Here is a 27,912-nt window from a genome sequence, read left to right as displayed (position 1 = left end):
CATTGGATATAGGAGCAGAATAAGGCTATTTGGCCCATCGATTCTTGCCTTCTTTATGACTACATCAACATGTTGGGACCAGGTTAGATCCTCAGAGATCTTGACACCCAGCAGCTTGAAGCTGGTATGGAGGGGCTACTGCACAGGACCGAAAGAAGCTGCAGAAGATTGTATATCTTGTCAGCTCCATCTTGGGCACTAGCCTATAAAGTACCCAGGACATCTTTAGGGAGCAGTGTCCCAGAAAGGCAGCATCCATTATTAAAGACCTCCAGCACCCAGGGCTTGCCCTTTTCTCACTGTTACCATCAGGGAGGAGATACAGAAGCCTGAAGGCACACACTCAGAGATTCAGGAACAGCTTCTTTCCCTTTGCCACCGGATTCCTAAATGGACATTGAAGCTTTGGACACTCCCTCACTTTTTTAATATACAATATTTCTGTTTCTGCACATTTTAAAATAATTTATTCAATATACGTAATTGATTTACTTGTTTTATTTATTATTATTATTTTGTTCCCCCCACCCCCCCAGCCCCACTCTCCAGCCTTCTCCTCATAACCTTTGATGCCGTGTCCAATCAAGAACCTATCAAGCTCTGCCTTAAATACACCCAACAACCTGGCCTCCACAGTTGCCTGTGGTAACAAATTCTACAAAATCACCACTCTCTGGCTAAAGAAATTTCTCTGCATCTCTGCTTTAAATGGACGCCCCTCTATCCTGCGGCTGTACTGTCTTGTCCTAGACTCCCCCACCATGGGAAACATCCCTTCCACATCTACTCTGTCTCGGCCTTTCAACATCCGAAAGACTTCAATGAGATTCCCCCCCGCCCCATCCTTCTAAATTCCAGTGAATACAGACTCAAACGTTCCTCGTATGATAACCCTTTCATTTCTGGAATCATCCTTGTGAACCTTCTCTGACCCCTCTCCAATGCCAGCACATCTTTTCTTAGATGAGGAGCCCAAAGCTGTTGACAAGTACTCAAGGTGAGGCCTCACCAGTGCCTTATAAAGCCTCAGCATCACATCCCTGCTCTTGTATTCCAGCCCTCTTGAAATGAATGCTAACATGGCATTTGCCTTCCTCACCACCAACTATACCTGCAAGTTAACCTTTAGGTTGTCTGCACAAGGACTCCCAAGTCCCTTTGCATCTCAGATTTTTGGATTTTCTTCCCGTTTAGAAAATAGTCTGCACATTTATTTCTTCTACCAAAGTACATGACCATGCATTTTCCAACACTATATTTCATTTGCTAATCTCTTGCCCATTCTCCTAATCTGTCTAAGTCCTTCTGCATCCTACCTGTTTCCTCAGCACTACCAGCCCCACCACTAATCCTCATATCATCTGCAAACTTGACAACAAAGCCATGCATTCCATCATCTAAATCATTGATATACAGCATAAAGAGAAATGGTCTCAATATCGATCCCTGTGGAGCACCACTAGTCACTGGCAGCCAACCAGAAAAGGATCCTTTTATTCCCACTTGCTGTCTTCTACCAATCAGCCAATGCTCTAACCATGCCAGTAACGTTCCTGTAATGCCATAGGCTCTTAACTTGGTAAGCAGTGTCATGTGTAGCAACTTCTGAAAGTCAAAGGCCTTATGAAAGTCCAAATATACAACATCCACTGCATGCCCTTAATCTATCCTATGTGTAATCTCCTCTAAGAATTCGAACAGGTTCATCAGGTAAGAGTTTCCCTTAAGGAAACCATGCTGACTTTTTCCTATCTTGTCCCATGTCACCAAGTACTCTATAACCTCATCCTTAACAATTGACTCCAACGTTTTCCGAATCACTGAGGTCAGGCTAACTGATCTATAATTTCCTTTCTGCTGCTTTCCTCCTATCTTAAAGACCATAAGACCATAAGACCATAAGACAAAGGAGCAGAAGTAGGCCATTTGGCCCATCGAGTCTGCTCTGCCATTTTATCTGAGCTGATCCATTCTCCTATTTAGTCCCACTCCCCCGCCATCTCACCATAACCTTTGATGCCCTGGCTACTCAGATACCTATCAATCTCTGCCTTAAATACACCCAATGACTTGGCCTCCACTGCTGCCCGTGGCAACAAATTCCATAGATTCACCACCCTCTGACTAAAAAATTTCTTTGCATTTCTGTTCTGAATGGGCGCCCTCCAATCCTTAAGTCATGCCCTCTCGTACTAGACTCCCCCATCATGGGAAACAACTTTGCCACATCCACTCTGTCCATGCCTTTCAACATTCGAAATGTTTCTATGAGGTCTCCCCTCATTCTTCTAAACTCCAAGGAATACAGTCCAAGAGCGGACAAACGTTCCTCATATGTTAACCCTCTCATTCCCGGAATCATTCTAGTGAACCTTCTTTGTACCCTCTCCAACGTCAGCACATCCTTTCTTAAATAAGGAGAACAAAACTGCCCACAGTACTCCAAGTGAGGTCTCACCAGCGCCTTATAGAGCCTCAACATCACATCCCTGCTCCTATACTCTATTCCCCTAGAAATGAATGCCAACATTGCATTCGCCTTCTTCACTACTGACTCAACCTGGAGGTTAACTTTTAGGGTATCCTGTACGAGGACTTCCAAGTCCCGTTGCATCTCCGAACTTTGAATTCTTTCCCCATTTAAATAATAGTCTGCCCGTTTATTTTTTCTGCCAAAGTGCATAACCATACACTTTCCAACATTGTACTTCATTTGCCACTTCTCTGCCCATTCTTCCAATCTATCCAAGTCTCTCTGCAGACTCAAAGAGTGAATTAACGTTTGCAATTTTCCAGTCCTCTGACACCATGCCATTTTGCAATGGTTTTTGAAAGATCATTACCAATGCCGTCAAGATATCTATCGCTAACTCTTTCAGAACCCTAGGGTGCAGTACATCTGGCCCGGGTGACTTATGTACCCTTGGGTCTTTCAGCTTTTGAGTATTTCTTCACTTTTTGAGTACATCTATCCTGCATCTTCCTCCTTTTTCCCAGAAACTCATGCCAGTGCTGCTCTGCTGTCATCCCTGCCAGCCTCTCCTTCCAATTTACTTTGGCCAACTCCTCTCTCATACCACTGTAATTTCCTTTACTCCACTGAAATACTACTACGTCAGACTTTACTTTCTCCCTATCAAGTTTCAAGTTGAGCTCAAGCATATTGTGAACACTGCCTCATAAGGGTTCTGTTACCTAATCACTACTGGTTCATTACATGACATCCAATCCAGTGTAGCTGATTCCCTATTAGGCTCAATGACAAACTGCTCTAAAAAGCCATCTCATAAGCACTCATAAATTCAGTCTCTTGAGATCCATTTACAGTATTATTTTCCCAATTGACCTGTATGGTGAAATCTCCCATGACTATCATAACTTGCCTGTTTGACACAGCTTTTCTATTTCCCATTGTAATCTGTGGTCCACATCCCAACTACTGCTGGGAGGCCTGTATATAACTGCCATCTGAGTCCTTTTAACTTTGCAGTTTTTTAGCTCAACCCACAAAGATTAAACATCTTTCAATCCTATGTCACATCTTTCTACCGATTTGATACCATTGTTTACCAGCACACCCATGCCACCCTCTCTGCCTGCATTCCTGTCCCTTTGATACAACATGTAACCTAGGACGTTTAGCTCCCAACTACAACCATCCTTCAACTTTATTCCTGCAATCCGTAACAGTACAACAAGATCATCCACCTTATTTCTTGTACTCCATACATTAAGATGTAACACTTGAGTGCTGCATTTGCTACCATTTTTGATTCTGCATCCCTAATGCACTTATACTCAGACTCTATGGTGTGTGGGGTGTCAGGGAGGGGAGAGGATAGATTAAGGGCACCTCTGGTGGGGGAACATGTTGCGTCCTTTTCAAGGCGGTTAGTCCACCTTTGGTCCCCACCTGGCACTCAGCTCTCACCTGTAGCCCCCTGTAGCTGTTTGCATCCTACAGCAGCCACACCCCGGGCAACGGCTTTGACAAGCTGACTAAACCAGGTGATGGTAGCCGACGGGTCTCAAACCCTCCCCTCGGTGAGATAGGGAGTTGTCTATCCCAGCATGTGAAGACAGACTCCGGCGGATTGAGTGGACAAGATCAATGGAAGGTCCAACGGTCAAGGCGGCGGTCTCTGCAAGCGTCGTGGAATGTATAGAGCAGGACAAGACAGAGAAGACATCTTGGTCATCCACTGCACCTAATCCCATCTCCAGCCGTCTTGAGTCCGTCTTGCCACTGGATTCAGATGGGAATTGGGAAGAGAGAGTGAGGCTGACGCTGTGCAACTCTCCCTCACTTAAATCCAAATCACGCGCTGGTCTCAACACCATCAAATGGTGTCGAGGTCCTCATCGACGTCGACGATGGACGAACACATACTCACCCTGCTGCCTGCAGTTGTGCCCTATCCTTGCCTGCCCTTCCTGATAGTTTGACTGTATGCTACCTTTGCTTCTTCACCATTCATCTTATCCTGAGTCCTTTCACTCTGGTTCACATCCCCTGTCAAATTAGTTCCAACCCTCCCAAACAGCTCTAACAAACCTGCCCGGAAGAATATTAGTTCCCCTCAGGTTCAGGTGCAACCCATCACTTTTGAACAGGTCATACCTCCCCCAGAAGAGGTCCGATGATCCAAGAACCTGAAGCCCTGCCCCCTGCACTGGCTTCTCAGCCATGCATTAATCTGCCAAGTCATCCTGTTTCTCCCCTCGCTGGCGTGTGGCACAGGCAGCAATCCAGAAATTACTGTCTGGGAAGTCCTACTCCTCAGCTTTCTGCCTTGCTCTCTAAATTCTCTTTTGAGGACCTCTGCTTTTCCTTCCCATGTTATTGGTACCAATATATACCAGGAGATCTGGCTGCTCTCCCTCCCTCTCTAAGATGTTGTGGATGCGATCCAAGATGTCCTTGACTCTGGCACTTCGGAGATATCATACCATGTGGGAGGAGAGAGAGCAGGATGCCACGCGTGCGCAGCCCTCCGGTGAAAAATGATATCGTATCCGTTAAATAGGGGCCGTGGACAATTCTGATTCGATGGAGACAGATGTGAAAGCACAGAGGAACATCTGGAGAAATTTCTGAAACGCAGGTTCGCTGCTGTTGTACTGCGCGATCGGGAATCTTCCGAAGGGAAGGCCTCAAAATCCCCAGCTTTGCCTGCTGTTGGCGACCGAGATTGAGGTCGAATCGTTCGGATAGAGATGGCGCTCAGTACTCGGTGTCGGAGAGCTGATCGGAGCCTCGAAGTTTTCGGATGACTCAGAGTCGGACTGTGGTCGGGCATGGCAGGGAGAGTTTTTCTTACTTCTCCTGTCTGAGTGAGATGTGGGACATTTGAGAGACTAAACTTTTTACTGTGCTCATGGACTGTTCTTCATCAAGTTATGGTATTGTTGCACTGTTGTAACTATATTTTATAATTATGTGGTTTTGTTAGTTTTTTCAGTCTTGGTCTGTCCTGTGTTTTGTGATATCACACCAGAGGAAATATTGTATCATTTCTTAATGTATGCATTACTAAATGACAATAAAAGAGGTCTGCATGTCTTCATAATCTAAATTCAGGTGTCCTGTTCACTTCCACAGAATCTCCAGTCCGTTTCCCTGACTATTGAGTCCCTTATCACTACCACTCCTCTCTTCTCCTTCTTTCCCTTTTGCACCACAGACATGCTCAGTGTCAGTAACCCAGTCTCTGTGGCATTTTTCCTGGGAGGTCATCCCCTACAACAGTATCCAACTTATTATTGAGGGGAATGGCCACAGTGGTGCTGTGTGCTACTCCCTATTCACATTTCCATTTCTCCTGACAGTCACCCAGTACTCGCCTCCAGCAACTTCAGGGTGACTATTTCCCTGTAACTCTGATCAATTGTCTCCTCACTCTCCTGTACAAGCCAAAGGTAATCAGCTGCTGCTCCAGATCCAGATCCAGGGCTGCAGCATTTTGCATGAAGAACACACAACAGCTATTTACTACACTCGTACAGTGAGAGAGAGAAAAAGGAACCTTAGCAGAAACTTACCGTAACAGAATATAACAGAAATCTGCAGAATTCTCTATCTAATGAAGCAGTGGAGTTTACCTTAGTAAATATATTTAAGACCAGCTTGGGCAGATTTTTGCATAGTAGGGGAATATTGAGTTATGGGGAAAGGGTAGGTAGGTGGAGATGAGTCCATGGTCAGATCAGACATGATCCTGTTAAATGGCAGAAGGAGCTAGATGGCCTACTCCTGCTCCGATTTCTTGTGTTCTTACCCTGAGCCAATGCCTCTTTCAAGCCGAAGTCTCCTTTGAGCCAAAGCCTGACACTCCTACTCTCACCACTGCCCTACTTCTGATAATGGTCACCCCGACAATGGCTGCCCCACTTGTCCCTTCTGTATTTTTAAACAGATGTCGCCGACCTGCGAGAAACCTTGTCGCTGTGGCCTGCTCCTGTCGCTGTTTGGGCTGTCAGAACGAGCCTGAACACCCATAATACTCTCTTTTTAAACAGACGTCGCCGACCTGCGAGAAACCTCATCACAGTGGCTTGCTCCTGTCGCTGTTTGGGCTGTCAGAACGAGCCTGAACACCCATGATACTCTTCTTTTAAACAGACGTCGCCGACCTGCAAGAAATCTCATTGCTGTGGCTTGCTCCTGTCGCTGTTTGGGCTGTCAGAATTAGCCTGAACACCCATGATACTCTTCTTTTAAATAGACGTCGCCGACCTGCAAGAAATCGCATTGCTGTGCACCACACTGATTATGCTCAGCAATACTTAAGTGGCTCTGAAATACTTTGTGACGATAAAAGCACACTAATACATCTAGTCTAATTTTGGGAAACGCCGGTAGAATGGTAGCTTGGATACGTAGAATTTATTATGGAAAAAGTGAATAAAGAAGAGAGAACCTACTTTATCTTCAAATTAACTTGGAGAAATTTTGACACATTTCCTTTTGTAGATCTCACTGTCTTCATCTCACGAGATAAATTCCACTGGTAACTGCGGAGTCCCTCAGCTACCTTGACTACAGCTCTTCCGCCACCTCTTGTATGGGCACCTTCTCTGTTACTATATCTGCTCTCAAGATCAGGCTCTCTGTTCTAGGATATCTTCTCCCTCTTCAGGAAATGTGGTGTTTAACCTGTTGTAATTGTTACAGTCCTCACATGCGCTTCCTCCATTTCTGCATGGATTATGATTCCTTTGTCTGCTCATCCTTTCTCAGCAACCCTTCTTCCCCTGTCACTTTCCATGCAGCCGTAGGACGTGCAAAACCTCTTCCTACACCACCACTCCCACCACTGTTCAGTGTCTGAAGCAGCCCTTCCAGGTGAGGCACTTGTTGACCTGATCTATCGCATTCACTCCTTGTGATGTGGGTGGCCTTCTCTACATTGTTGAGACCATGCATAGACTAGCTGACAGTTCTGCAGTGCTCCTGTGCACTGTCTGCAATGGCCATCCTGAACTTCTCGTTGCATGTCATTTCAATTCCCTTTCCCATTCCCATACCAATATGTCTGCCCTTGACCCCCACTGTGAGGGTAAGTTTAAATGCAAGCTAGACAGTACCACATTTACTACCTGGGTAGTCTGCAACTTGCTGTTGCGATCACTGAGTTTTCAATTTCAGGTAACTTACTACCCCATGTTTCTTTCTCACTCCCATCAGTGTACCCGGGTTCTGTCTCGGTGCTCTCTATGAGTATCCCTTCACCCCTTGTAACCTAGACTCACCATCCCCTACAGAGCCTGATTCCATATGCCCAGCAGCCACATATCAATCCATGAGTTTTTTCACTCTTCTTTCACTTTTTCTATCCCTCTCCCACCTGGTTCCATCTACCCATCTTCCCTGCTTTACCTGTTTCCACCTATCACCTGCCAGTCCTTGCCTTTCCACTTCCTCTCACTTCTGTACACTGCCTGCACTTTCACTCCTAATGCAGAGTCTCAAATTGAAAGATTGACCATGCTTTTCCTCTGCAAATGCTGCACGGCCCTCAAATGCTGAATCATTCCCGTGGTTTATTTTTTTGCTCCAGATTCCAGCATCACTTTCACTTTTGTCTCTTCTCATAATAACGATATAATTATTAATAAATCCAACAGATAGTTGAGGATAGATTACTTTATGCAGACTGTTTAGATACAGAACTGCAAGGTACAGTTGTAATGAAATTAGATATATACTGCACTTGTGAGGTATGTGAATGAGCACATGAGAAGGATTAGATGAAATAGTCTGGGAGCATAAACTGGTCAACTGGCCTGTTACTCCACTGCAATTATGTAGTTTTGTATTATACTTCCACAATAGGTTCGAGTTCTTCAGAAGGAGTTGTCTGCTTCAAGAGCTGAAGATGCTCACCCTTTCAAAGAGGAGCTGGAGACTGCACTTGAACAATGTTTTTACTGTCTCTATGCCTATCCCAGCAAGAAAAGTAAAGCCAGGTATTTGGAGGAACACTCTGCTCAGCAGGTATGAGTCAACAACATGAGTTGTATGCAAGGCAGCGTACCATACGTTATGGTGTAGAAATAGTTGCTAATAAGCTTCATACTGATGTGAAATTATTCCATTGAGTGTAGTTTAATCATGAACGGCTAAAAACAATTTTAGTTTCTATGAATGTATATTCCTACTTTTCTGATTGTCACAAATATTTTTTTCGTGTTGGTGTGGGCTTTGGGAATCAGATTGTGCATTACAGTTAACTGAAGAGGGGTATTTGTTGATGTTTTATTCAAATGTTCTTAACAATTACTTGCTTGGATGCTGACCCTGAATGACCTCTGGCTTCTGTGCCAACCTTGATAACACTTTTAACAGAGACCTGATGGCATTACATTGCAATAAGAGGAAAAACAGCATCAATTGTATCAGTGGCATCTCCCTCCCTGACACTCTAAAAAACTTTTATGCACTTTTTGAGGCATGCGACACAATGTCGGCCACGAAAGCTACCCCTCTCCCAGGTGAGCATCTGCTGTCTGTAATATCAGCAGACCTGGCAAGGACTCTGCAGAAAGTCAAGTGCCGTAGGGTGGCCGGGACCAGACAACATCCCAGGCCGAGTGCTTAATGATTGCACACCAGCTCACTGATGTCTTCACGGACATCTTCAACACATCACTCATCCAAGCTGCTGTCCAATCTGCTTCAAATCAGCCACCATCATCCCTGCACCAAAGAGCCGAACACCTTCAGAACTAAACAACTGTTGTTCAATGGCACCTATCAAAAAGTCAACTCCTGCCACATTGGACATTCACCGATATGCTTACCACATTACTGCAGATGCTGTAGCATCTGTCATGCATCTGGCCCTGACACACCTAGAAAACAAGGACATTTATGTCAGAATTCTGTTTCCAGATTTCAGTTCAGAATTCAGCACTATTTTCTACAGCCCTTTATGAATAAACAGATACTCTGTGGTCTAAATACACCACAATGCAACTGAGTGTTGGACCTACTAACCAACAGATCTCCGATAGTCACGATGCACCCAACCGCTCCTCCCTCCACGTCGTCCTCAACATGGGTGCCCCAGGGCTGTTTGCTGAGCACGTTGCTGTACACTGTGACCGCACAGCCAAATACCATTGTCAATTTTGCCAATGCTCATCACCAATGAATTTGAGACAGAGGAGGTGGAAGTGCTCAGGACCTGGTGCCAGACAAATAACATCTTCCCCCATTATCAACAAGCAGATGTGATGGTCTTTGATTTCAGGAGGACTCCTACCACTCACATCGCGGAAACTGCGAGCAGTTTTAAACTCCTGGGAGTGTACATCTTGCAAATCTCTCATTCTACACAATCAGGAAAGCTCACCAGCACCTACTGTCTGCGGAAGCTGAAGGGAGCTGGACTATGCACATCAGTACATGTGTTGTTCTACAGATACTCAGTAGAGAGCACTGTAACAAGCTACATCACTGCATTGGTTTGGAAACTGCACTGTGGTGGACAGGAAGGCTCTACAATGTGTAGACAAAACTGCCAAATGCATTACTGGCACCAGCCTACCTGGCATTAGGGACATGTATACAAGACATTTTCTGAAAAGACCATAAGACAAAGGAGCAGAAGTCGGCCATTTGGCCCATCGAGTCTGCTCCGCCATTTTATCATGAGCTGATCCATTCTCCCATTTAGTCCTACTCCCCCACCTTCTCACCATAACCTTTGATGCCCTGGCTACTCAGATACCTATCAATCTCTGCCTTAAATACACCCAATGACTTGGCCTCCACTGCTGCCCGTGGCAACAAATTCCATAGATTCACCACCCTCTGGCTAAAAAAATTTCTTTGCATTTCTGTTCTGAATGGGCGCCCTTCAATCCTTAAGTCATGCCCTCTCGTACTAGACTCCCCCATCATGGGAAACAACTTTGCCACATCCACTCTGTCCATGCCTTTCAACATTCGAAATGTTTCTATGAGGTCTCCCCTCATTCCTCTAAACTCCAAGGAATACAGTCCAAGAGCGGAGAAACGGTCCACATATGTTAACCCTCTCATTCCCGGAATCATTCTAGTGAATCTTCTCTGTACCCTCTCCAACGTCAGCACATCCTTTCTTAAATAAGGAGACCAAAACTGTCCACCGTACTCCAAGTGAGGTCTCACCAGCGCCTTATAGAGCCTCAACATCACATCCCTGCTCCTATACTCTATTCCTCTAGAAATGAATGCCAACATTGCATTTGCCTTCTTCACTACTGACTCAACCTGGAGATTAACCTTAAGGGTATCCTGTACAAGGACTCTCAAGTCCCGTTGTATCTCAGAACTTTGAATTCTTTCCCCATTTAAATAATAGTCTGCCCGTTTATTTCTTCTGCCAAAGTGCATAACCATACACTTTGCAACATTGTATTTCATTTGCCACTTCTTTGCCCATTCTTCCAATCTATCCAAGTCTCTCTGCAGACTCTCTGTTTCCTCAGCACTACCGGCCCCTCCACCTATCTTTGTATCGTCAGCAAACTTAGCCACAAAGCCAGCTATTCAATAATCCAAGTGGTTGATGTTCAATGTAAAAAGAAGCGGCCTCAACATGGACCCCTGTGGAACACCACTGGTAACCGGCAGCCAACCAGAATAGGATCCCTTTATTCCCACTCTCTGTTTCCTGCCAATCAGCCAACGCTCTATCCACTTATGTAACTTTCCCGTAATTCCATGGGCTCTTATGTTGTTAGGTAGCCTCATGTGTGGCACCTTGTCAAAGGCCTTCTGAAAATCCAAATATACAACATCCACTGCATCTCCCTTGTCTAGCCTACTGGTAATTTCCTCAAAAGATTGTAATAGGTTTGTCAGGCAGGATTTTCCTTTAAGGAATCCATGCTGAGTTCTGCCTACCTTGTCATATGCCTCCAGATACTCTGTAACCTCTACCTTGACAATCGACTCCAACAACTTCCCAACCACCGATGTCAAGCTAACAGGTCTATAATTTCCTTTTTGCTTCCTTGCCCCCTTCTTAAATAGCGGAGTGACATTTGCAATCTTCCAGTCCTCCTGAACCATTCTAGAATCTATCGACTTTTGAAAGATCACCGCTAGTGCCTCCGCAATCTCCACAGCTACTTCCTTCAGAACACGAGGGTGCATTCCATCTGGTCCTGGAGATTTATCTATCTTTAGACTATTCAGCTTCCTGAGTACTTGCTCTGTCGTAATTGTGACTGCGCACACTTCTCTTCTTTGCCACCCTTGAGTGTCCAGTATATTGCTGATGTCTTCCTCAGTGAAGACTGATGCAAAATACTCGTTCAGTTCCTCCGCCATCTCCTTATCTCCCATTACAATTTCCGCAGCATCATTTTCTATAGGTCCTATATCTACTCTCACCTGTCTTTTACTCTTTATATACTTGAAAAAGCTTTTAGTATCCTCTTTGATATTATTTGCTAGCTTCCTTTCATAGATAATCTTTTTTATCTTAATGACCTTCTTTGTAAGGTTTTAAAAACTTCCCAATCCTCTGTCTTCCCACTAATTTTTGCTTCCTTGTATGCCTTCTCCTTTGCTTTAACTTTGGCTTTGACTTCTCTTGTCAACCACGGTTGTATCCTTTTGGCATTCGAAAATTTCTTCTTTTCTGGAATATACCTGTCTTGCACCTTCCTCACTTCTCGCATAAACTCCAGCCACTGCTGCTTTGCCGCCTTTCCCGCCAGTGTCCCTTTCCAGTCAACTTTGGCCGTTTCCTCTCTCATGCCACTGTAATTTCCTTTACTCCACTGAAATACCGACACATCAGATTTCGGCTTCTCTTTTTCAAATGTCACAGTGAACTCAATCATGTTATGATCACTGCCTCCTAAGGGTTCCTTCACCTCAATCTCTCTAATCACCTCCGGTTCATTACACAATACCCAATCCAGTACAGCCGATCCCCTAGTAGGCTCAACAACAAGCTATTCTAAATAGCCATTTCGCAGACATTCTACAAATTCTCTCCCTTGAGATCCAGTGCGAACCTGATTTTCCCAATCCACTCGCATGTTAAAATCCCCCCACAATTATCATAACACTGCCCTTCTGACAAGCCTTTTCTATTTCCTGTTGTAATTTGTAGTCCACATCCCTGCAGCTGTTTGGAGGCCTATAAATAACTGCCATCAGGGTCCTTTTACCCTTGCAATTTCTTAGGTCAACCCATAAAGATTCTGCACCTTCCAATCCTATGTCATCTCTTTCTAATGGTTTAATATCATTTCTTACCAATAAAGCCATGCCTCCCCCTCTGCCTACCTTCCTATCCTTCCGATACACCGTGTATCCTTGGACGTTCAGCTCCTAGAGACATGCAACCTTTAGCCACGTCTCAGTGATGGCCACAATATCATACCTGCCAATCTGTAGCTGTACGACAAGATCATCCACCTTATTCCTTATGCTGCGTGCATTTAAGTATAACACCTTAAGACCAGTATTTGGTACCTTTTGCTTTGATTTCACTGCAACTTTATTGCACTGCAACTCATCCCAATGGCTACAAATTTGCCCCATTACCTGCCTGTCTTTCCTGACATCTTTACTGCTTACTATCTTAGATTTATTTCTGTTTTCCCCTTCCTCCACTCTGTCATTCCGGTTCCCATCCCCCTGCCAAATTAGTTTAAACCCTCCCTAACAGCTCTATTAAACTTTCCCGCCAGGATAATGGTCCCCTTCAGGTTCAGGTGTAACCCATCCTTTTTGTACAGGTCATACTTCCCCTAGAAGAGATCCCAATTATTTAAGAATCTGAAGCCTTGCCCCCTGCACCAGTCTGTCAGCCATGCATTCATCTGCCTGATCCTACTATTCTTGCCCTCACTAGCACGTGGCACAGGTAGCAATCCCGAGATTACTACCCTGGAGGTCCTGCTTCTCAGCTTCCTTCCTAACTCCTGGAAATCTCTCTTCAGGACCTCCTCCTTTGTCCTATCTATGTCATTGGTACCAACATGTACCAAGACAACTGGCTGCTTGCCCTCTCCCTTCAGAATATTCAGGACCCGATCCAAGACATCCCGTTCCCCTGACTGTGGAATCCCCTACAACTACCGCATTCCTCTTCTCCCTCCTTCTCTCCTGCACAACCGCTCCAGGCTCAGTGCCAGAGACCAGTAAAGGGGTCAGTAACATCGTGAAGGATCCCACTGATCTTGCTCATGGACTGTTTTTCATACTCCCATCAAGGGGAAGGTCACATAGCATCATGCCAGGACCACTAGACTCAAAAACCATTACTTTCCCCAAGCAGTAAGACTGATCAAGACATCCACCCACTAGCTCACCCCTCCACACCCTCAACCTCCACTACTGTACCATTTCCTGTCAGTTACCTTATGTAGAGACACTCCTGTGCCTAGCTTTACTTAATAGATATACAATCTGTCTATAACCATGTAGATGGGGCTATATTACAGTCCTTGAGGGGAACAAATTTGTAAAGAGATCACAGAGTGTTGCAAAAAACATAGGTTGTTATGGTAGGTGATTTTAACTTTCTTCATATTGACTCTGAATCCCATACTGTACAAAATGACTATACGGGGTAGAGTTTGTCAAATGTGTTCAGGAAAATTTCTTTCATCAGTATGCAGAAGTGCCAATCAGAGAGTATATGATACTGGTTCTTCTATTTGGGCATGAGACAGGGCAGGTGACAGAAGTTTGTGTAGGGGAACACATTGCATCCAGTGACAACAGTGCCATTAGTTTCAAAGTAGATGTGCAGAAAGATAAGTCCAGTCAGCGGTTTGAGATTCTAAATTGGAGAAAGGTATCAGATGGTATCAGAATTGACCTGGGGAGTGTGGATTGGGACAGGCTGTTTTCTGGCAAAGGTGTACTTGGAAAATGGGAGGCCTTCAAAAGTGAAATTTTGAGAGTACAAATCTTGTGTGTGCTTGTCAGAATAACAGGTAAAGATAACAAGTGTAGGGAACCTTGGTTTACAAGAAATATTGAGGCTCTGGATAAGAGAAAAAGGAGGTGCATTGTAGGTATAGGCAAGTAGGAACAAATGAGATGCTTGAGTATAAGAAATGCAAGAGAACATTTAGAAAGAAATCAGGAAGGCTAAAATAAGGCATGAACATGAAGTTGCTTGAGCAGACAAGGTGAAGGAGAATCCTAACGGATTCTATAGGTATGTTAAGAACAAAAGGATTGCAAGGGACAAAATTTGTCCTCTGGAAGACCAGTTTGGTAATCCATGTGTTGATTCTGTACAGGTGGTGAAGATCTTAAGATTTGTTGCATCTGTACTTACTCAGGAGATAGATACAGAGTCTATAGAAGTGAGGCAAAACGGCATCAACTTCATGCACCCAAAGGAGGAGATAGTTGCTACCTTGAGGCAAATCAGGGTGGATAAATCCCCCAGGCTTGACAAGGTGTTCCCTCAGACCTGAAGGGAGGCAAGTGCAGAAATTACCAGGGCTCTAGCAGAGATATTTAAAGCATATTTAGCGACAGGAGGGGAACCAGAGGATTGGAGGATGCCCAATGTTGTTTGGCTGTTTAAAAATGGCTCTAAACAGAAACCAGGAAATTTATCGACCAGTGAGTCTGACATCAGTTGTGGGAAAGTTATTGGAAAGTATTCAGAAGTATGAGATATATAAGTATTTGGATAGACATGGACTGATTAAGGATTGTCAGCAGGGTTTCGTGCATGGTAGATCATGTCTAACCAATCTGGTAAAATTTTTCGAGGACCTTACAAGGAAAGCTGATGAAGATAGGGCAGTAGATGTTGACAAGGCACTGGATGTTGCCTACATGGGCTTTTGCAAGGCAATCGACAAGGTCCCACATGAAATGCTGGTCAATAAGTTTCAGTTGCTTGGCTTTCAAGATGAGGTAGTAAATAGAATTAGATTAGATATTGACTTTGTGGGAGAAACCAGAAAGTGGTAGTAGAGGGTTGCCTGTCTGACTGGTGCCCTGTGACTAGTGGCGTGCCATAGGGATTGATGCTGGGTCTGTGTTGTTTGCCGTGTATATCAATGATCTAGATGATAATGTGGTTAATTGGATCAGCAAATTTGTGGATGACGTCAAGATTGGGAGCTGTAGTGGACAGTGAGAAAGGCTATCATGTCTTGCAGAAGAATCTGGGAAGATGGGCTCGTAAATGGCAGATAGAACTTAGTGCAGACAAGCGCAAGGTTTTACAGTTTGGTTGGACCAACCAGGGTAGGCCTTACACAGTGAATGGTAGGACACTGAGGAGAGTGCTGGAATAAAAGGATCTGGGAATACAGGTCCATAATTCATTGAAAGTGGTGTCACAGGTAGATAGAGTCGTAAAGAAAGCTTTTGGCATTTTTGCCTTCGTAAAACAATATATTGAGTACAAAAGATGAGATGTTATGTTGAAGTTGTATAAGACATTGGTGAGGCCTAGTTTGGAGTATTATGTGCAGTTTTGGTCACCAATCTATAGGAAATATGTAAATAAGGTTGAAAGAGTACAGGCAAAATTAATAAGGATGTTGCCCAGTCTGGAGGACCTGAGTTATAAGGAAAGATTGAATAGGTTAGGACTATATTCTTCAGAAGCAGATAATTAAGAGAAGATTTAATAGAGATATACAAATTTTTGAGGGGTATACTGTAGATAGAGTAAATGCAAAGGGGCTTTTTGCACTGAGGATGGGTGGGACTACAACCAGAGTTCATGGGTGAAGGATGAAAGGTGAGAAGTTTAAGGAGATCATGAGTGAAAACTTCTTCACTCCGAGTGTTGTGAGAATGTGGAATGAGCTGCCAGAACAAGTGGTGCACGTGAGCTTGATTTCAACGTTTAAAAGAAGTTTGGATAGGTACATGGATGGTAGGGATATGGAGGGCTATGGTCCTGGTGCAGGTGGATGAGAGTAGGCAGTTTAAATTGTTTTTGGCATGGACTGGATGGATTGCAGGGGCTGCTTCTGTGTTGTACTTCTCTGTGACTCTATGTATATAAGCCATCTTATATTTAAATTTAGTTTTTATTATTATGTTTTTTAGCTTTTTTTTGTGTTGCTTTGGATACAGAGTTACAATTACTTTGTTTTCCTTTACACGTGTGTACTGGAAATGACATTAACCAATCTTGTTCTTGTTTTATGCAGTGCTGTATATTTGTGGGGATGTTCCTTTAAAGTGGGGATGACTTCAGTAATTTTGGCACTGACAGCAAATTCTCGGCTATCAATGTTTACTGAGTTGCTGTAAGGAGATTAATACATTTTTTCCTGCAGCAAGTTACTTTTGTTTTACTTTTTTCCTGATGGTTGTCCTTTGAATTAAAAGCAGTGGCTCAAGGTAAACTATTGTCCTTTTCTCTTGGTTTCAACTACAGGTTGAACTGGGTTGGGATGATGCAGAATTCATGTTTGATTATTTCAAACCCAAGAATTACCCAGAGTTTGACAGTTACAAGACCAGCACGGTGTCTGCAGATTTGGCAAATCTCTTGAAGAAGATTGCTGCGATAGATCGTGATGAAGATAATCTACCTCTCTCTATAGAGAGTGTAACAGCGTATATTGAAGGCTCTGTTGACACGGTAATGAGAATTCCACTGAGGAGTAATTATCAAAATCTAAACTGATTGTTATCTCAATTCTTCTTTCCTGTTTGATTCTATGAACTTTTAATTCCATGAGAGTCTGAAAGTGTCATGGCTTTGTAAGTAATTAATCACTTAACATCCACAGCTTCCTGGGTAGAGAATTCCAAAGATTTTATAATCATCTGAGAAAGAAAATTTGTTCTCAGGTTTTAAATGGTGGTTTCATCATTCTGAGATTCTGTCCCTCATCTTGGATTCCCCCACAAGTGGAAACACCATCATATCAACACTCTTTCATGTACCTTGAAGTCTGCCAGATTACTTTGATTATTCCAATGTCTGGGGAAAATTGATATTTTCTGCTGAGTCTTTCCTCTTTAGACACTTGGTAATTTGTGTAGAAAAGGTTTACTCAATCATCTGTTTGAGAGATAATTTTGCCCTTTAAATGAGGTATCACAGACAAACAAAATGCTGGAAGAATTATGCAGTCAGACAGCATTTGTGGAAATGTCCAGTTGAAAGATCTTGACCGAAAATATTAACTGTCTATTTTCACAGCTGCTGACTGACCCACTGAGTTCCTCCAGAATTTAGTTTGTTGCTCTCGATTCCAGCATCGCAGTTTCTTGTGTCTCCAGTGTTTAGCACTCTAGCTGTTACATTTAATGTGGCAGGTGTTCCTACTTTGTATTGTTTCACTTTAATTCTTTAAAAAAAACATTTGTCTTCCTAATCACAACTATATCTGTGAGCTAACCTTTTGTTTATTGTTTGAGGATAGCCAGATCTATTTGAACATGAGCATTCATAGACCTCAAGAGTGAATGACAAATCAAAAACTGCAGATATGGAAAGTCAGAAGTAATCCCAGAAAATGCCTGAAATACTCTGTTGGTCAGGCAGTATATGAGAGAAAAGAAATAGAAGTTGAAGTCAGTTTAGCAGATCTGAGAAAGAGGGCAAATGAGTTGATGAGACTTTAGGGAGATATGGATAGGACAAAGTGATTATCTGTCTGGTATTGCTGGGGCAGAAACGGTTGATAAAGTCATCAAGTTATTTACTGCCTGTTATGCCGATGACGTTTGCACAGCACCTCTGTCTGTCCTTGGCCTTATTACTTTTGCACACATATATAGAAGGATTCTTCATTGTCGTTTCCGTAATAATTTTGTTTTGACCAGACTGTGTTGTTAGCTCCGAGCTGAACCCTCCCACCCCCACCCCGAACCTGGAGGACCAGTGGGACCACTCTTAGCCTAGCCTCAACTCAACCCTTTGGCCAGTTTGGCATGGGCACCCTACCAAGAGCCAAACCATAAAGCCTCAACTCCATCTAACATAGCTCTCTGGGTCATTGAGGCACACACGTCTCCAAACCCAACAGCAAGATGTGGTCCTCTTGGAGGATGGAGCCATCTAGCTCATCGGTTAATGAGAAAAAAATTTAGTGGAGGGTACATTTGTTGGCTTGGCCCACTGCTCTACTCTTTACACGAATGATTGTGTGGCTAAGCTCAGCTCAAAAGCCATCTATAAGTGTGCCAACAACACAACTAATGTTGACAGAATTTCAGATGGTGATAAGGTAGGAGGAAGGTAGATCAGCTGGTTGAGTGGAGTTGCAGCACAATCTTGCACTCAACATTAGTAAGACAAAGGAACTTATGGATTTCAGGAAGGGTAAGTTGAGGGAACACACACCTGTCCTCATCAGGGGATCAGAAGATGAAAGAGTGAGCAATTTCAAGTTGTTGGGTGTCATCATCTCTGAGGATCGATCCTGGACCCAACATATTGATGCAGTTGCAAAGAAGGCATGACACTGGCTATATATCATTAGGAGTTTGGGGAGAAATAGTATGTCACCAAAGACACAAGCAAATTTCTACATATGTCCCATGGAGAGGATTCTAACTGGTTGCATCACTGTCTGGTATAGAGGGCCGGGCCACCGCACGGGATCGGATAAAGCTGTAGAAAGCTAGCTCCCTCATAAGCACGAGCCTCCCCAGCATCTAGGACACCTTCAAAAGGAAATGACTCAAAAAGGTAGCATCCTTAATTAAGGACCCCCATCACCCAGACATTGCCTTCTTCTCCTTGCTGTTTTCAAGGAGGAGGTCCCGGAGCCTGAAGACAATCAACACTTCAGGAACAGCTTCTTCCTCTCTGCCATCAGATTTCTCATGGACAATGAAGCTATGTACACTACCTCAGTAGTACAATAAGTAGTAATAATAAAAAACAAGTAGTGCAAAAACAGAGGGGAAAATACTGAGGTAGTTACGTTGGTTCAATAAGTAGTAATTTATAGTTTTTATTATTACGTATTGCAATGTTGCTGCAAAATGACAAATTTCACAACATATGCCAGTGATATTAAACCCAAATCTGATTCTGAACAAGGATACAAAAATTATGAAATGCAGGCAAAATATGAGAGAGGACTGAAATAAGGGAACATAAAAGCCGTGAAATGAATTGGTTTGGGAAGTTCCCAAATGGTCAGTTCAAGCTAGTGGCAAACCAGAATTTAAGGTTTAAGCCTGGATAGTGCTATTGGAAATCAGGATAAAAAACATTAACTATTCTCATTTTTCTTGAACATTTTAAAAAAATGCAAGGTGAAAAGGGTGTGATTGAAAGCTGGAGACTGTGTGTGAAAGCTTTGTGAATACCCGATCAGAATTGGTTACTTGTACCCAAAGAGCTTCAAAGACTGGGTCAGAAACTCTGTTTCCTATTGGATGAATTAGTTATGCAAACTGAGGGATAAATATTTGATAGTGCTTGTTTGAAGAAACTTTACAGGTAAACCTTAGTATGGTTTTATGTTCATTCTGTAGTTGTGAACTTCCCGTGATTCAGGGCATTTACAAAGGTAGGTGTGAAAAAAAGGGCCCGAAGGATCATTGGGGACCCGAGTCACCCCAACCACAATCTATTCCAGCTGCTACCATCCGGGAAATGGTACCGCAGCAGAAAAGCCTAGACCAACAGGCTCCAGGACAGCTTCTTCTACCAGGCGATCAGATTGATTAACTCACACTGATTTGAGTGTATTTCTATGTTACATTGACTGTTCTATTTATTATAAATGATCATAAATTACTATGATTGCACATTTAGATAGAGACATAAAGATTTTTACTCATGTATGTGAAGGATGTAAGAAATAAAGTCAATTCAATTCAATCTATGAAGTCAGATCTGTTAAAAGAGATCTTTTTGGAAGCAATGAAAGAGAAAAGGGGTCAAGTAATAAGTGTAATAATTAACACACACAAGATGCTGGAGGAACTTAGCAGGTCTGGCAGCATCTGTGGGAAAAAGTATAGTCGATGTTTCGGGCCAAGACCCTTCAGCTTCTCCAGTCCTGCCGAAGGATCTCAGCCCAGAACATCAACTGTACTTTTTCCCATAGGTGCTGCCTGGCCTGCTGAGTTCCTCCAGCATTTTGTGTGTGTTGCTCGGATGTCCAGCATTTGTGGATTTTCTCTTGTTTGTGATTCAATAATTCGGTAGCAGCTTGTGTTAAAGACTTTCCTGGAAGGTTTTCATTACTAGCTTTGTTTGGGATTAGAAATGGACTGTTGATGACCATTTTTTTTTAGGGCAATCTTATAGCTTTGAACCTGATGAATTCTTTTTTGTTTCAGGTGCCAGTGCTCCCTGAAGGTGCAGATTCTGGGCTTCCTCTTGTCAATGAATTGTATTACCTCTTAGCTGATTATCATTTCAAGAACAAAGAACAGGCCAAAGCTATTAAATTCTATATGCATGACATTTGTGTCTGCCCAGGCAGGTTTGTATTGTTGGTTACATTGGTGTTCTGAAATCAAGAAAATGAATCATAGAGATATTTTGGGATGTTTCCTATTTTGTAATGGCTAAGGTGCATACTTTGTGCCTGAATAACATTTAACCCATTTTCTACATTTCTAATAGTAGTTTTCAGCTTGTATGGTTCATGTCCATCGTTCCAGCCTACTGTCAGGGATAGTAGGACAGAATTCTTTAAGCGATAAATATTAGCCATGGCTTTGAGAGAACCGTGCTGCTATTTTTGTGATATCACAATATGATCTTTTATAGCTATATGAATCTGAGAATTATTCAGCAATACCTTAGTAATGCAATGTCAGCCTATATTTTATTTTCAAGCCCTAGAGCGGGTATAGACTCTACTACTTCTGATTTGGAACCAGAGTAAACTAAACCAGGTTGATAAAATTCTTGGAACCTTGCTGATAGTGAATGCATGCATGTCACGTACCCCATGACGGGTTAAAGAACCAGCAGAAATGGAAAACACTTTGGAGTCTGGTATTGCTATTAACTAGTGGTATTTATTAGTAACAATGCAATGCAGTCATATAAATGCAGATATATCAAACAGGTTAGCAATGATTATATATATAAGTGTGGAAATAGGGAAAAAACAAGCTTCTTCAAGTCTAGGGGTAAATGGATACAGTCTTACGGTGATGAGTAAAGTTCAGTTCAGTTTGTGGTATTGAGTGGAGTAGTGATGGAGAGAGAGAGGTGTTTGGTTCTTCAGATGAGCTGATGCCGTCGATCTTCCCATTGTCCTCTGAAACTTCCAAGTTAGCCAAACTTGACCAACTTAAGAGCACCATCTTCGAGTGATAGTCTACCAACCCAGGCGAGGGCTAGACACACTAGTAGACTCCACAAGGTCGCTCTTTCACGCACTAACAATCGCAAATCGATACCTCGTAATGGATCCACGGTCCCCTAGACAGGATAGTGGTAACTTCACCACACCTTAGTGCGTCTGCGTGTCCTGTGAAATAAGCAATTACGCTGGTTTAAATATTGTTGTGCTGAACACCAGCTGTCCATCAAGTAGCTCCTCCCTTCTCTCTCTAAGAACTTAGAAGCTGCCAGTGTCCTTGCAGAAATGGAAACATGCTGCAGAGAAACCATACACCATCTCCAAGCAGTCTTCGCCTCTCTCTCTCTTAATAACAAGGTGTCTGTGTTGGACATCTCTCTCTCTCTGTCTCTCTCTTTTAAAAGCACAGTTCATAGGGATAATTCAGGATCCCATGACAATGCAAAAATGACTAGTCATGTCTGCAACATTGGGACCATTCCATTAAGGCATTCTACATCATTACCAGTCAGATTGTTCCGTCTCTAGTGGTTGTAATTGGGCTTAACTGAATATTTTAAATATTAAATCAAATAGGCTGCGGGGTCCTCTGATCTTCAGTATCAGTTAGTGTTCATCCCTATTTATACTCATTGGCCATTTTATTAGGTACACCTGTGCACGTGCTTGTTAATGCAAATATTTAATCAGTCTATCATGCGGCAGCATCTCAATGCATAGCAGCATGCAGTTGCCGTTCAGACCAAACATCAGAATGGGGAAGAAATGTGATAGAACCATATAACCATATAACAATTACAGCATGGAAACAGGCCATCTCGGCCCTTCTAGTCCGTGCCGAACTCTTACTCTCACCTAGTCCCACCGACCTGCACTCCATAAGACCATAAGACAAAGGAGCAGAAGTCGGCCATTCGGCCCATCGAGTCTGCTCCGCCATTTTATCATGAGCTGATCCATTCTCCCATTTAGTCCCATTACCCCACCTTCTCACCATAACCTTTGATGCCGTGGCTACTCAGATACCTATCAATCTCTGCCTTAAATACACCCAGTGACTTGGCCTCCACTGCCGCCCGTGGCAACAAATTCCATAGATTCAACACCCTCTGACTAAAAAATTTCTTTGCATTTCTGTTCTGAATGGGCGCCCTTCAATCCTTAAGTCATGCCCTCTCGTACTAGACTCCCCCATCATGGGAAACAACTTTGCCACATCCACTCTGTCCATGCCTTTCAACATTCGAAATGTTTCTATGAGGTCTCCCCTCATTCTTCTAAACTCCAAGGAATACAGTCCAAGAGCGGACAAACGTTCCTCATATGATAACCCTCTCGTTCCCGGAATCATTCTAGTGAATCTTCTCTGTACCCTCTCCAGCGTCAGCACATCATTTCTTCAATAAGGAGAACAAAACTGCCCACAGTACTCCAAGTGAGGTCTCACCAGCGCCTTATAGAGCCTCAACATCACATCCCTGCTCCGATACTCTATTCCTCTAGAAATGAATGCCAACATTGCATTCGCCTTCTTCACCACTGACTCAACCTGGAGGTTAACCTTAAGGGTATCCTGTACGAGGACTCCCAAGTCCCATTGCATCTCCGAACTTTGAATTCTTTCCCCATTTAAATAATAATCTGCCCGTTTATTATTTCTGCCAAAGTGCATAATCATACACTTTCCAACATTGTACTTCATTTGCCTCTTCTCTGCCCATTCTTCCAATCTATCCAAGTCTCTCTGCAGACTCTCCGTTTCCTCAGCACTACCGGCCCCTCCACCTATCTTCGCATCGTCAGCAAACTTAGCCACAAAGCCATCTATTCCATAATCCAAATCGTTGCTGTACAATGTAAAAAGAAGCGGCCCCAACAAGGACCCCTGCGGAACACCACTGGTAACCGGCAGCCAACCAGAATAGGATCCCTTTATTCCCACTCTCTGTTTCCTGCCAATCAGCCAATGCTCTATCCACTTATGTAACATTCCCGTAATTCCATGGGCTCTTATCTTGATAAGTAGCCTCATGTGTGGCACCTTGTCAAAGGCCTTCTGAAAATCCAAATATACAACATCCACTGCATCTCCCTTGTCTAGCCTACTGGTAATTTCCTCAAAAAATTGTAATAGGTTTGTCAGGCAGGATTTTCCTTTAAGAAATCCAAGCTGAGTTCTGCCTATCTTGTCATATCCCTCCATGTACTCTGTAACCTCATCCTTGACAATCAACTCCAACAACTTTCCAACCACTGATGTCAAGCTAACAGGTCTATAATTTCCTTTTTGCTTCCTTGCCCCCTTCTTAAATAGCGGAGTGACATTTGCAATCTTCCAGTCCTCCGGAACCATGCCAGAATCTATCGACTTTTGAAAGATCATGGCTAATGCCTCCGCAATCTCCACAGCTACTTCCTTCAGAACACGCGGGTGTATTCCATCTTGTCCGGGAGATTTATCTATCTTTAGACTATTCAGCTTCCCGAGTACTTTCTCTGTCGTAATTGTGACTGCGCACACTTCTCTTCCCTGCCAGCCTTGAGTGTCCGGTATACTGCTGATGTCTTCCTCAGTGAAGACTGATGCAAAATACTCATTCAGTTCCTCTGCCATCTCCTTATCTCACATTACAATTTCTCCAGCATCATTTTCTATTGGTTCTATATCTACTCTCACCTGTCTTTTACTCTTTATGTGCTTGAAAAAGGTTTTAGTATCCTCTTTGATATTATTTGCTAGATTCCTTTCATAGTTCATCTTTTCCCTCTTAATGACCTTCTTGGTTTCCTTTTGTAAGCTTTTAAAAACTTCCCAATCCTCTGTCTTCCCACTAATTTTTGCTTCCTTGTATGCCCTCTCCTTTGCTTTAACTTTGGCTTTGACTTCTCTTGTCAACCACGATTGCATCCTTTTTCCATTTGAAAATTTCTTATTTTTTGGAATATACCTGTCTTGCACCGTCCTCACTTCTCGCATAAACTCCAGCCACTGCTGCTCTGCCGTCTTTCCCGCCAGTGTCCCTTTCCAGTCAACTTTGGCCAGTTCCTCTCTCATGCCACTGTAATTTCCTTTACTCCACTGAAATACTGACACATCGGATTTCGGCTTCTCTTTTTCAAATTTCACAGTGAACTCAATCATGTTATGATCACTGCCTCCTAAGGGTTCCTTCACCTCAATCTGTCTAATCACCTCCGGTTCATTACACAATACCCAATCCAGTACAGCCGATCCCCTAGTAGGCTCAACAACAAGTTGTTCTAAATAGCCATCTCGCAGACATTCTACAAATTCTCTCTCTTGAGATCCAGTGCCGACCTGATTTTCCCAATCCACTCGCATGTTAAAATCCCCCCACAATTATCATAACACTGCCCTTCTGACACGCCTTTTCTATTTCCTGTTGTAATTTGTAGTCCACATCCCTGCAGCTGTTTGGAGGCCTATAAATAACTGCCATCAGGGTCCCTTTACCCTTGCAATTTCTTAGCTCAACCCATAAAGATTCTGCACCTTCCGATCCTATATCACCTCTTTCTAATGATTTAATATAATTTCTTACCAATAAAGCCACACCTCCCCCTGCCTACCTTCCTATCCTTCTGATACACTGTGTATCCTTGGACGTTCAGCTCCAAGAGACATGCATCGTTTAGCCACGTATCAGTGATGGCCAGAATATCATACCTGCCAATCTGTAGCTGTACGACAAGATCATCCACCTTATTCCTTATGCTGCGTGCATTTAAGTATAACACCTTAAGACCAGTATTTGGTACTTTTCGCTTTGATTTCACTGCAACTTTATTGCATTGTAACTCATCCTAATGGCTCCAAATTTGCCCCATCACCTGCCTGTCTTTCCTGACATCTTTACTGCTCATTATCTTAGATTTATTTCTGTTTTCCCCTTCCTCCGCTCTGTCATTCTGGTTCCCATCCCCCTGCCAAATTAGTTTAAACCCTCCCTAACAGCTCTATTAAACTTCCCTGCCAGGATATTGGTCCCCTTCAGGTGTAACCTGTCCTTTTTGAACAGGTCATACTTCCCCCAGAAGAGATCCCAATTATCCAAGAATCTGAAGCCCTGCCCCCTGCACCAGTCTCTCAGCCACGCATTCATCTGCCTGATCCTATTATTCTTGCCCTCGCTAGCACATGGCATAGGTAGGAATTCCGAGATTACTACCCTGGAGGTCCTGCTTCAGAATATTCAGGACCCGATCCGAGACATCCTGTACCCTGGCACCTGGGAGGCAACACACCATGCGGGTATCTCTATCAGGCTCACAGAATCTCCTGTCCGTTCCCCTGACTATGGAATCCCCTATGACTACCGCATTCGTCTTCTCCCTCCTTCTCTCCTGCACAACAGCACCAGGCTCAGTGCCAGAGACCCGGTCACCGTGGGCATTCCCTGTCAGGTCATCCCCCTCAACAACATCCAGAACAAGGTATTTTGTTGCTGAGGGGGACAGCCACAGGGGTGCTCTCCACTATCCGGGCATTTCCCTTCCCTCTCTTGACAGTGACCCAGCTTTCTGACCCCTGTAGCCTAGGGATGACTACCTCCCTGTAGCTCCTGTCTATCAGCTCTTCACTTTCCCTGATAAGCAGTAGGTCATCAAGCTGCAGCTCCAGATCTCTAACACGGTCTCTGAGGAGCTGCATCTCGGTGCACCTGGCGCAGATGTGGCCATCAGGGAGGCTGGAGGTCTCCCAGGATTCCCACATCTGACGCCCTGAACAAAGCACCAACCCTGCAGGCATGCTATCTAATTCTACAGGAATGAAACAGGAAAAATAAGTCTACTCACCCACTTACCTCGCTAAACAGACGAACTTTTTAAACCGTTAGCTGTGAGAGCCCTGCTGTTCCTGTCTGGCCAGGCCGATTCGCGAAAAGTGGGGGGAGAAAAAAGGAGTTGGTGCTTCGCTCTCGCCTCTTCTCGTTTACTGCCAAAGCCCGTTGAAGCCAAAGCCCTACACTCTGCTCCTACTCACTCCGCTGCCGGCTCCAACAGCTGCCCGCTGTATAGGGTGGTCTCCCTTTTAAACTCTCCGCGCGGTCCTGTTGACATCACATGCCTGCGCAGTCTCGCCCTTCTTGCACTTGAAGACGTTTTTAAAAAAACTGCCTTCCTTCAGAATTCAGCTCCCACGATGCTCTGTAGCCCGATCCAAAAGACAACCGTTGGTAGCAACCCGCCTTTTTAAACTCTCTGCACTGTCCTGTTGACGTCACATGCCTGCGCAGTCTCGCCCTTCTTGCACTCAGCCCATAACCCTCCATTCCTTTCCTGTCAATGTGTCTATCCGATTTAACTTTAACTGACCACATCGAACCTGCCTCAACCACTTCTGCTGGAAGCTCGTTCCATACATCTACCACCCTCTGAGTAAAGAAGTTCCCCCTCATGTTACCCCTAAAGTTTTGCCCTTTAACTCTCAACTCATGTCCTCTTGTTTGAATTTCCCCCACTCTCAATGGAAAAAGCCTATCCACGTCAACTCTATCCATCCCTCTCATAATTTTAAATACCTCTATCAAGTCCCCCCTCAACCTTCTACGTTCCAAAGAATAAAGACCTAACTTGTGCAACCTTTCTCTGTAAGTTAGGAGATGGAACCCAGGCAACATTTTAGTAAATCTCCTCTGTACTCTCTCAATTTTATTGACATCTTTCCTATAATTCGGTGACCAGAACTGTACACAATACTCCAAATTTGGCCTTACCAATGCCTTCTACAATTTCAACATTACATCCCAATTCCTGTACTCAATACTCAATGATCTATGTGATTTTGACTGTAGAATGATCGTTGGTACACCATGGTATTGTTTTAATTACCTCAGAAACTGTTGATATTCTGGGACAACAGTTTCTAGAGTTTGCAGTGAATGGTGCCAGAAACTTCCACTGAGCAGCAGTTCTGTGGGTGAAAAGGCTTTGTTAATGAGAGAGGTCAGAGAAGAATGGCCAGACTGGTTCAAGCTGACAGGAAGGCGACAGTAACTAGTCATGCATTGCAACAGTGTGCAGAAGACCATGAATATATACTCAGTGGCCACTTTTATTAGGTACAGGAGATGCCTAATAAAGTGGCCATTGACAGACATCCCCCCCTGCAAAAACTCATTTCAGGGAGGTAGCATCATCAATTTGCGG

The 27,912-nt window shown here is 43.7% G+C and overlaps 1 protein-coding gene across 4 annotated transcripts in view; it reads left to right on the top strand.

Annotated features, from left to right (window-relative positions):
* Positions 1 to 27,912, top strand: part of cabin1 (calcineurin binding protein 1) — a 693,325-nt gene that overhangs the window by 162,236 nt on the left and 503,177 nt on the right. For all 4 annotated transcript variants that reach the window (XM_063031768.1, XM_063031766.1, XM_063031767.1 and 1 more), the window contains exons 19-21: positions 8,336 to 8,497; positions 16,884 to 17,090; positions 20,762 to 20,907. In XM_063031768.1, coding sequence (XP_062887838.1) covers positions 8,336 to 8,497; positions 16,884 to 17,090; positions 20,762 to 20,907 — 515 coding nt within the window. The remainder of the gene's footprint in view (positions 1 to 8,335; positions 8,498 to 16,883; positions 17,091 to 20,761; positions 20,908 to 27,912) is intronic.

Source organism: Mobula hypostoma, chromosome 23, assembly GCF_963921235.1.
Source record: "Mobula hypostoma chromosome 23, sMobHyp1.1, whole genome shotgun sequence".
In the NCBI taxonomy this organism is placed as follows: domain Eukaryota; kingdom Metazoa; phylum Chordata; class Chondrichthyes; order Myliobatiformes; family Myliobatidae; genus Mobula; species Mobula hypostoma.
Note: the sequence above shows the minus strand (reverse complement) of the source record. Positions and strands in the feature narration are given on the sequence as shown.